The 12,022-nt window shown below is 25.5% G+C and overlaps 1 protein-coding gene across 1 annotated transcript; it reads left to right on the top strand.

The window, feature by feature from the left end:
- The first annotated feature begins 3,194 nt into the window (after positions 1-3,194).
- Positions 3,195-11,494, top strand: LOC145845128 (adhesion G-protein coupled receptor G7-like). The gene is made up of 14 exons (XM_082952550.1): positions 3,195-3,275; positions 3,801-4,064; positions 5,757-5,868; positions 6,443-6,585; positions 7,265-7,485; positions 7,650-8,270; positions 8,457-8,566; positions 8,707-8,885; positions 9,352-9,450; positions 9,597-9,784; positions 10,059-10,232; positions 10,483-10,632; positions 10,852-11,004; positions 11,441-11,494. Exons 1-14 carry the CDS (start codon positions 3,203-3,205, stop codon positions 11,492-11,494), a joined length of 2,541 nt encoding a protein of 846 aa, XP_082808676.1. The 5' UTR covers positions 3,195-3,202.
- The last annotated feature ends 528 nt before the right edge of the window (positions 11,495-12,022 follow it).

Here is a 12,022-nt window from a genome sequence, read left to right as displayed (position 1 = left end):
ACAGACATACTATATAGAATAATAGAAAACTTAATATTAAAGATTAAATCGAAAAAACGAAATAAAATTATTTGTTAAAGCTCAGTTTTATTTTTTTTTAATATTATATAGACCATAATTTTTTTGTTTCCGTAAACCATATTATATTTACATTTTTCTCTATAAATAGTAGCTAAAAACTGAGTTTAGTTTTTTTTAAAGATGTTTAACATATATTTAAATATTGCATTTTTGAGAAGTAAAACAAAATTAATAAAAATTTCCATTTGTAAATTCTCTTTTGAGGTTCTAATATTCTTACTAAATGACTTAAACTTTGATTTAGTTTATATACAGTAGGGTCAATTTTTATTAACTTTATAAACTGTTTAATAATAACAGAATAACTTGGGAGGTAAAGGTTAAACTTTTTTTTAATTTTTTCCTACTTAACTAAGTATTTCAGAACAGTCTTTAATTGTTTATGTTACTTTAGTATATAAATTTCATGTATAAGAAGTAAATTTTTAAATTTCGTTATCAACAATTTAGAATATTTGGTTAATATATTATACTTAATAAATATATTAATTAACATGCCTGAAAAAAGTATTTACTCATACAAGTTTATCTAATTTTTTGCATAAAACAATTAGTTATACAAACAAACTGACCTATGCGGCTGAGTATACAACACATCATATAATTATCTATACTTTTACTATATAACATATAATTTGTGTAGAACTTATAACTATCAAATTTAAGAGTATCATCGAAGTCTTTGTAACAGTTTATAATAAAATTAAAATTCAAGCATATAAAAATTTAAGCAAATAAAAACAGTAGTATTACGAATTCTTAGAACTATCGGAAAAAAAAAACAGTATTTTACTTTAAAATATTCGATACTTTATAAATTATGTCAGTTTATAAATCATGTTCTTTATGTCATTTGAATAAAGTATGTAAAGAAAAAAATTGTTCTGTTTTCCGTTAATTTTCTTATTCTAGGCTACAAACAAGTACTGTTTTTTTTAAGTAGTTTTTATTAGTGATGTACCGGTCTCACTATTCGGGTCCGGATCCGGCCGGATATTGCCATTTTTGTCTGATATCCGGATCCGGCCGGATATTGATATGAAAAAGAATTCCGGATCCGGTTCCGGCCGGATCCTAACAGAGACCCAGCCAATTCGGATCTAGTTAGTAAAAAAGAGCATACAGAAAAGTATTTTTTCAAAAACATACACTTTGTAAATTAAAAAGAGTCATTTTCGTCAGTTTAAATTAAACACCTACCGTGATTGGCTCATTTTGAACACGTGACTAATTTACATTTGTTTACATTTAAACTATGAAATAAAAATTTCAGAAATGCAACTCTTTACCTATGTTGTAAAATAAAAAACTTCACTACCAAGTTGTTAGGCTAGTTTTAAGATATTTTGAAAAACACAGGCTAGTTTTCTTTTAGATTTTGAATGAGTTTGAGCTGATCCAGTTTTCAATCTTTTGTGATTTTCTAAATTAATTTTGTTCAAGAACTTGATTTAAATTGATTTTAGATTGGTAAGGCTATAGGGGGGTCCTCCTTGATTTTTACAAGTTGATCTTATTTAATAGACTTTAATCTTAGCTACCAGATATTGTTTCTGTGATGTACTTTATCTTTCTATCAATTTTCCTTATACTAAATTTAAATTATTCATAGTTTTTTTTTATCACAAAAGCTTTTATAGAAATGAAATTTTGAAACTACAAATAAAAGCTCTACTTTTTATGTGAAAACTAGTGATGTACCGGACTCACTATCCGGGTCCGGATCCGGCCGGATATTGCCATTTTTATCTGATATCCGGATCCGGCCGGATCTTGGTATGAAAAAAAAGTCCGGATCCGGTTCCGGCCGGATTCTAATTTGAAAAAAAAGTCCGAATCCGGGTCCGGTACATCACTAGTTTTTATATGTCTTGTGGCTTGTATCAGTTAAAAAAAACTCCTTAAGCCTCATTTACTTTAACGACAAAAATTTAATTGCCCCATTTTATAAAACATATATGTAATAAAACAGTTTTTGCTTGTTTAGAAAATAAAAGTACAAATGATTCATTTTGTATTAAAGTTTAATTTCAGCTTATTACCCAAAAGATCGAATTAACTTGTAAGAAACCTTATTTTTTCAAAGTTCTTATACTTTTTAAAGCTCATCTCATAAAGTGATAAATAATTACTATTTTAAACTTATAACTTTTAGTAGTAAAATTTAATTTTTCAACTTTACCCCCAAACGGTCGCTGCAGTACTTTGTACTTAAACTTGGTAAGATATGAATAGCGGTTTCTCGCGACTATGCCTGCCTGATGAGTCTTAACAAGGACGAAATTGGTCGTAGGTTGTCTCGGATACTGTTGTTGTTAATCGTGTGGTAAATTTCAATATTTATTATTCACTATTACTATGCAAATTATTTTTTTCATCTATAAATAGTAAAATCAAAAACCTTGTCGGTTCTATAATTACTTCGTTAAAATTATTATTTTTGTTGAAATTTGACAGTTTCAAAATATTTAAAGTCAATATTCCTTATAACTATTTTGTAACAAATTTCATAAGATATTTAAAAGTTTACAATAATATATTATAGTTCTGAATTTTTTACTTTATTCAGCAATTAATTGTTTTAAGTATCTTAAAAAACAAATAAATGGTGAACTTTATACTAAAAAGCTTAAAATATTCTGTAGTATTGAAGCTAAATTTTAAAAAGTTGCTGAGTTAATTATAATAATCATTATTGTTTATTGAACAATAAAAAAAGCACTCCAAAAGTTTAGTCTAAAGATTTGGTTTAAGAAAGAACCTTTTGGTTATCAAAACTATTTATAAGCTTTATTAAACTTAGTTATAAAACTTATTATTATACTAAAATTAAACAAGTATACAATCGTAATTTCTCCTTATCATTAATTGTGCCATGATTAATCACTATTACGTCATTAAATCCTACAAAATGTTTTTCTTAATTTTCATTATGTAGAATGCGTTTTTTTTAGTGCTACAAGTCTAGATTTAAAATTTATTTGAGCTTTCATTTAAATTTTTATCAAGTATTTAAAAATCTTGCTGTAGAAGGAACTTAAACTTTTATTTTATTGGTATTAAAAGTTTCTATCTATTTTGTTTTGTAAAGAATACTGTTTTTTAGACTTTGAATAAAATTATGTATACAATCAAAGATAGTTTTTTGTTTTATAAAACAGTGCTGCTGGTTTTATGTACAACAAGTTTGATAAGTAAGTTTTTAGTATAACTATATATGTCAAACTTAGTAAGTAAAGCAAGTTTCAATGTTAATACTATATCATACAATTATTTAATTAAATGCTCTTAAAACTTTAACAATAAACAAACTAAATTTATAAATGAGTGAGATAAAAGTATTAAAATATTTAAGATGTTTACTTTAAACGAATGGACTTAAATACACAATAATATATATTTTATAAGATTAATGCAAATAAAAAAAAATAAAAATTATTCTAGTGACTCTAACATAAACAAGATTATTTTTGAACAATTAGATATTAGCTGTTATTTAAAGTAAAAAGTGTAAGTTTGTCACAAAATTTGAAAGTACGCACTATTGCCTAAGTTCAAAGTACGTTCCTTACTGATGTCTTTATTAAGATAAGTTATGGTTGAAAACAATGACCGCTTTATAAAATTAAGTTTTATGTCTACGCGTAGATTTATTAATATTGAAACTCATCAAAACTTTGATTTTCTGATTTATTGTTTATTAGTGTCTTAATGCATAGGTTCCGTGAAAATAAACGAAAAAGAGCTAACTGAAGCAAGTAAAGAAGAAATTCGTAGAAATATAATTTATGACGGTGCAGGTGACTTCAGAAGCACTTTAGTTGCTGGTCGATACCGCTACAGAGTCAGCTCACCAAAGTTACGTTTGAACCAATCAGAAGCCGGAAACTTTTGTCAAAACCGAAATTCGAAGCTAGCTGAAATTAGAACCGAGTTTGAAAAAAACGTGTTGAGATTTTTACTGACGGAAACTACAGCAGAAGGTTAACTTTTATAAAGTTTTGAGAAAACCTGCTGTATTTCATGGGAAAAAAACAATTACTGATACAAAATTGTATTAAATTGTTTAACAGAGAACTGTTTCACAAGAACTTATAACTTTAACTTTATTCTAAGTTTTGTTTAACTGCAATTGTAAAAAAAAAATCATAACTTGTAGAAATAAGTAGTAATATATTGCAATTTGTTGATAATGGTTCTTCTTTGGTTAGTGATTGTTTTTCACTTTTAATTTTACACTTTTGATTTCTAACTTTATGATAAAGCAACTTATAAATTTCATTATAATCAGGTTCTGATCAAGTATTTTAACTAATACTAATAATTTGCTTACAAGATAAAGTTAATGTGAATGAGTAGATTAATTTTAGGTACTATTTCTTTTTGAAAAGTGTTCTTTATGGTTTTTAAAGGTATTTATAAGCAAAAATCGTACTAAAAAGCTTAAAACTACTCGATAAAATAAGAAAAGTTACTTCTAATATTTTTACAAACAAAATAGTACCAACACATAAACTGACAAAACTATGAATAAGTTTAGAAAGCTTTGCAAAATTATAAGGTTTCTTTTTATAAAAAGCTCACAGCTAATAAATGACGCCGATATGTATTACTTTAATTTTTAATATAAAAAATAAAAAGTTTTGGTTTTAAATTTTTCAGTAATATAAAGCACGTTAAAAGTTTATGTTTTACTATCAACATTTATTTTAAATATAGTTTTAACTGGATTTATTAAGACTACTTACAGTATAAATAATATTTTTTTGGTAATAACTCACTTATTTTTAATAGAGTAGTATGTTCCTGTTGAAATTAGAAAACTTTTAAAACTAATATTAGTATAAATATCATACTTAATTTACTTACGTGTTTAATTTACTTTAAATTCTCATATATTTAATTTCCTATAAACTTAGTTCCAATTCCTTCGAATTTTTCTGAATCTATAAAAGTTCTATTCAAATTAGCTATATATTATTTGTTCTCTGCACCAAAACTGAGTGCAATAAAGTATTAAGTATACTCACTTTGTATCTCCGCGTGGAAATCGATTATTCTTTTGAGCTCAACTTTGTCAATAAGCGTATAAATAAACTAATTGTTTTGTCTATTGATCTTCATTGTTCATAAAATTTTTGTTTTAAGACTTTCTCAATTATAAAAAAGAATATTTGTAACAAACGCAAGCATTTTAGTTTTAGTAGATATTATTGAGAATTTTGGTTCAAAAACTTACTGTATATGTTATTTAAAGGAAAGTAAGTAGTATTGTAAGTAGTATTGTAAGTTACAATTTTATTTCTTTTACATTTCCGTACACATTTAGTACGTTTTCATATGTCAAAAGTATAACTTTATTACAGCTAGTACCATAAAATTTAATATAAGATTAAAAGAACTGAAAGACTGTGTATTTAAAAAAGAGCTTATATTCAACAAACAACTATTTAAACTCTTTGAAAAAAAATGGATGTTTTTTATTTTTGTTCAAGTGTTTTAGTAATCATAAGTGTGTGCTTTATACGCAATACTTATCAACACGTATTTCTGCTACTGCCTTACCTCATGTACATTTTAATATTGACAAGTTATAGATTGAAAAAGTATTAAATTTTTTTTGATTACTTTGAATTCAAGATAAATATGTAAACTTTTTTTTCTGTAAAAAACAGGTGATTACGGTAATGAATTAAGTGATCAAAAGTTCTGGATCGGATTAAAACTGAATGCTAATTTAAACACTGGTTTGTGGAATAATAAAACAAAATGGAGCATATTAATTGAGTAAGATTGTTATAATTTGTTTTTAAAGTATTTTATTTACTTTTGAGGTATATGTAAATTAAATTACATTTTAAGCAAGAGTTTCTTTTAAATATTTTTATTTTAATTTGTTAGCAAAACAATACAGTTTAAAAAATGTGATACGGTTATATAGAACCAGATTACAAATTTGTATTGTAACCTTATAAAGCTAAATTGTTTTTAAACACATTTTATGAATTTTTTTTTATTCAACTTCAATTAATCATTTTAAAAATGATGATTATTAAATTTAAAATTGCTACATTTGCACCAAATTAATTCTTCTTAATTTGTTGCACTTTAAATATCTTTTTAGAGCATTTATTTGAGTACACAACAGGCGTTCTGGTGTAATTTTTATCTTTTGCAAGCTAAGCAAACTTTGGCTTGATAATACTAAATTGAAATGACACTACTAAGCAAAAGCTTTTATTTAAAAGTTTACAAGTTGTAAGCTAGTGAAAGTGTATCGTAAAAATAAAAAGTTGAAAGTATGCTAAAAAAAATATAAAATAGGAAAACTCGGCAACAGTATAAACTTATTTTTTGTCAGCATTGACGATTTTAACCCGGGCGAACCCAACATAATTTATCAAAGATGTGTAGATATTTGGCATTATGCTCCCTATAGATTTGATTTCAGATGGGATAACTTCAATTGCAATGCTCCTGTTGGATTTATTTGTCAGAATAATGGTAAGTTTATTATTTTTCATAGATTTTTAAAAAAGTTCACAGGTATTTTTTTGGTTTTATAGGTTTTAAGTAACTTTTATTTCAACACAGTTAAATTACAATTAACGTTTTGTACTATTTAAACATATGGCTTGAAAATAAAAAGTTATGATAAATTGCAGATGTAATCAACAATATACATGCTTAGTTTTTAAAAATTGTTCACTAATAAGTAGCAGCATGAAATAACAGTGTTTTTTGTAAAAATCTAAACAGTTTCGTGTCACATAAAAAGTATTTAAGATTAGTAAGATTAGTTAGTCGAAATCAAAAAACTATATTCAAAAAGTTTATAAATATTTAATTCAAGGTTAATTCACGTTTTATTCTAAACAAACTATAACAGTATAAAGTGTCATTTTCACAAAAAAAAATAGTTTGTAGTAAAATTTTTGATGTAAATTTCAACCAGAGTAAAGCAGGACTTTTAGTAGTTTTATTTCAACTATTATAAGTAAAATTTTGATAAATTTCAATCTTTTTATAGTCTTTACAAAGTTTGTACTGGTTGATGACTTAGTTTTTAACATTTGTTAATTCTCTTTACTTATGTTTAAATAACATTTTTTTAAACAACTTTGTGAATATTTTTTACTTTTTTAACAAAAAAAACAAAAAACACAAAAAAAACAAAATTTAGCTGTTGCAAGCTCCGAAGATGTGAGTCGACAAATAAAATCAATTATAACAAACTTTACAATAAACAAACCAACAAGTAAAACTGAAGTCGACATGCTATCAGAAACAGTTAACGAAGTTTTAGAAGTACCATTTGAAGTATTTACAAAAACTTCAGCAGTTGATCTGAATAAAAGCTTGTTTGCAGTTGAAAACTCACTACAAAACTACGATTTTAAAAACGTTTGTATTATACTTTGGTATAATTTTTTTAACGAAGAACATTCTTAAGTTATAATGTTCTAATTTTTATTTTTAGTTTAACAAGTATAAAATCATACAAACATTTATACTTTAAATGTATTTTTAAGGTTTTTAATCTCAAAATTTTTAATTACATTTTGTAGAACACCTTAAAAATCGACATGCCCAACATTAAACTAGAAGCAAAAAAGATCCTTAAAAACGCTACAAAAGACATTATAGTTGGAGAGGAAAAATTAATGACAAACAAATCTTCATCAGCCACATTAAATATAATCTTGCTAAAAGAAATAGCAGATAAAACCAAATCTAAAATTAACTTATCTGCAATATTGTATCGAAAACCTGATATTTTTGTTGCTGCTCAAAGTTATGAAGAAAATTTTAAAACAAGTTTTGGAACAGTAAAAAATTATCGTAGTGTAGTTATGTCGCAAGTTATATCTGTGAGTGTTGGTGGTCGGCATATACAAAATCTTAAGTCTCCTTTAACCATCGACAACACAATTAAAGAGAAGAAAAATTTTAGTTTATCATCAGTACACAGCAGTTTTTCAAACATAAGTGATATTGTTAAAAGCAATCCAGGGTCTTACAGAGAAGGAGAAGTATTGTACAAAGTCACTGAAAAATGTGTTTTTTGGAATTTTGAAGCTTCAACCTGGTCAACTAAAGGCTGTAGAACAATAAAAAATGAATTGAATAACTCTACAAGAAACATAAAATGTTCTTGTACACACATGACGCATTTCGCAGTTATTCTAGTAAGTTCTATCTATACAGATACTTTTAGAGTACCAAATATATCTGAATTTTATAAATTTATATTAATGCTGTGATCTCATTTTTCAAACAGTTATGTACTATGTTGCTTCAGAACTTTTACACCCTAACAGTATTGTAACCAACTTTTATTCTAAAAGCAAACTTGTCAAGGTAACAAATTTTAGGACTTGGAACAAGCATTTTCACCAGTTTATTTAACTGTTCTCACTTACATTGGGATGTGGACTTCTATATTTAGTTTGATAATCACATTGTGTGTCAACCTTTACTTTGCGTGAGTATTTAAATAAGATGTTTGTAAACAGTTATAGTACTTTAAAACTTAAAAACAACCTTACATTTAAAAAAAATTAATAACTTTGTAATGCTTTTCAATTTTACATCTTTTTTTATGAATTATTAATTTTTTTCTAGTAAACTGCGTTCAAAAATAACCCAACAAATCTTGATAAACATCTGCATTTGCTTACTTCTTCTCAACATAATATTTGTCATTGGGATAGATAAAAAGGAGAATAAAAAGGAATGTTTTACTGCAACAATATTTCTACATTATTCTGTTCTTTGTTTATGGTCATGGTTGTTTGTTGAAGGTTATTGTTTAAATAAGAGTTGCAAGAAAAAAATTCTTTGCAATTAAAAAAACTTGGTAGTTTTTAAAGAATAATACTTCACGCAGTTTTTAATAACTACAGATACTTTTATTATTTATTTTGATTGTGAACTTTAATAAACCCAGCTATACTATTAACTTTCTAAACTCTAAAAAAGCTTTTGGAGTAGATAACAATTGCATGTGAATAAAAAGGTTTACAGTTGTTTTAAAATGTAGGTAAATAAATTTTGAACACAACTTTTTATTTTAAATAAGTTGAATTTGTACTTACGGTACTTTCAAAATTATCTTTGAACTTTATATTCACATTAGATGCATCTGATTTACAAAACTTATATTAGTTAATAAATATACTCAGTTAAAATACACCTTTATATGTGATAAGTTATTATGCATTATTTTCGTAATTAAAATCAGATCTAAAACAAAATTAACTTGAACAGGGTTGTACTTGTTCAGAACTTTGGTTTACGGTAGATACGTAACAACAGCACCTATTAATAACAACAAGTTTATGCTAATTGCGACGACATTATGTTATGGTAAATTATGAATTTTTTGCTAACATTTTTGTGTAGAACATAACTAATTATTTAATTATTTATGTCTAATTATTTATACCTTTAAACTACTTATTAATTGTAAGCTTTTTGTAAGTAGATGACTGTTGTAAACACATTCAAAACAGGTGTACCATTTATTCTAGTAGCATCAATAGCAGGATCTATGGATAAAAGTTTATATCAAAGTGAAAAATACTGTTGGTTGCACCCTGATGTTGTATATGGCAGTGTTGTTATACCAGTGGCTATTATTTTATGTTTCAATTTAATTGTATTTGCTCTTGTTATGTACACTGTTACTTCCAGAAGCACGGTTATTACTTTATTTTATTTACATAAAGCTTGTTCAAGTTATCTGTTTAAGTGTGATGAACCTTGTATAGTTGTTAACTTTCTACAAGCTAGGTTGCTAAGCTATTAACCAACTTTCTTATTTTTTTCTTAACTCTAAAAATCTATCATCAACTAGCTCAACTAACAGAAAAAAAAAGATAGAAAAATTTTTTTTAAATATAGTCTTATTTGATATAAAAACATCAATTTAAATAAAATTCATTGCACTTTAAAACAAAAATTTTAACTAACAGACATTTCAAGCTAACTTTTCGATGAAGGAGTTAAAAGTTAATTTTAGAAGGGCGATTATGATGATTTCAGTTACGGGTATTCCCTGGATGTTTGGGTATTTTATGTTGCTGTCAAGAGATAGAAGCCATAAAGAAGTTTTTGCTGTCTTTTTTACCTTACTTAACACTTCCCAGGTTTTAAAATTGAATATTAGTTTAAACTTAAAAGAATTAAATCACTACTTTTATTTAAGTGAAATTCAGTTGAAACATTTTAAGTAGGTTTGGACTTTAAAAATCAATAAAAATGATTTGACTATGTGATGTAAAAAACTTTTAGCAATGTTTTTAAATGTAAAACACACCAATTAACAAACAGTTTATAGTCTAATAAACATAAATAAATAACAAACCTCTAAAAACAAAACCTCAAAAAACCTTACAGGGGGTCATAATATTTTTTCTCTACGTAGTTTTGCAAGAAAATATACAAAAGATGATAAAAGATAAGTTTACACACTCAATAGAGCCTACTTATGCAAAATTCAAAAGCAGCCCGTTTGTTAGAGGGGTCAGAAAAAGTCTTGGTTTCAGAGTTAGTTTCATATAATTGCAACCATTTTAAAATTTCACCCTTAAGATAGTTGCATAGTTAAGATTATTATCTGGTATAAAGGTTATCTTTATAATCTAAATTTTAAAACTTGTACTCTTTACTATTAAACTAACAGTATGATACAAATTTGTACGTCTTTTGTTGCTAGTGTAGCAAAAAAAAACTTTATAAATGACATACAACTTTCATCTGATAAAGGCTCTGTTAGAAGAAACGATAAGGAAAAATGCAGAAAGAGATGAGAACGCAAGAAGGTCGACTGTGGGTGATACAAAAATTAGCACAATGAGTTCTTCTGTAGATTATGGGGTTCCTGCAAAGTATGGAAGTATGCAAAATGAAGAAAATCGAGTAAGTTTGGTTCGTTTATTTTAAGGTTTTCTTTAAGTAATTTTTTGCACATAACTTATATTACTGTGTAGAGAAATTTTGAAGTTTGTTTTCATAATTTTAATGCTTTTATTTTTTCTATACAGATTAGTTTAAACACTTTTGAATATACTTTAAACGTTTAAAATAAGAAAAAAATCAAGACTATTTTTAGTCTTAATAACCACAAATGTATAACATGCCAAAAACAGATAGTTTATCTGATCTTTATAAAAGACTAAACGCCTTCATTAGAACTGCTTTTACAAACTTATAGTTTCTAACTTTTATAGTTTAACTATTGCTAAACTTTTCCAGCAACTAATCATTACTAGTTTACATATTTTGAATATAAAAGCTAGGTTTGAAAATGCGAACAGCTAATTCAAACTTAAATGAAACAATTTAAAATTAACAGAAAAATAATTTAATGAAGACCAACAACAAGGCATACAGACAACGGATAAGATGAAGTTATAAATAAAAAGTTCTACTTAAAAATACAATTGTAATAAAAAGTAATTCAACCAATAAGTTTTATATAAAATTTTCTTACGTGAAGATTTTTTAATTGCTAAATAACTTGACTGAAAACTTAATATAACTTAACTTGAATAAAAATTAAAGATCTTGCTTTGTTCTTCAGCTGTTAAAATTGAAATATTGTTTTTATAGTTAGTATTTCAACATTTATGCCAATTTTTTTAATCACAATAGCTTTGAAACCTTATACTCTTAAATTTAGATACAAATTTATTGACAGTTTTTAAGATATGCCCAAATAAATTTACCAAATCCTTCAAGTTTATTATTTTTATTTAAAACTATCTACTAAAACAAAAAACTAATTTAGTTATTATCTACTTATTTAATTTTTTAAGTTTGTTAAACATTAAATTTTGTCTGATTTTACAATTTTTTATTAAGGTCGTTTATGATTGTATTTGTATATCCAAATTTACCATTTTTGGCACAATATTTTATAAGTTATTACGACTTA

This window comes from Thalia democratica, chromosome 9, assembly GCF_965202585.1.
Source record: "Thalia democratica chromosome 9, ktThaDemo2.hap1.1, whole genome shotgun sequence".
NCBI classification, from domain to species: domain Eukaryota; kingdom Metazoa; phylum Chordata; class Thaliacea; order Salpida; family Salpidae; genus Thalia; species Thalia democratica.
Note: the sequence above shows the minus strand (reverse complement) of the source record. Positions and strands in the feature narration are given on the sequence as shown.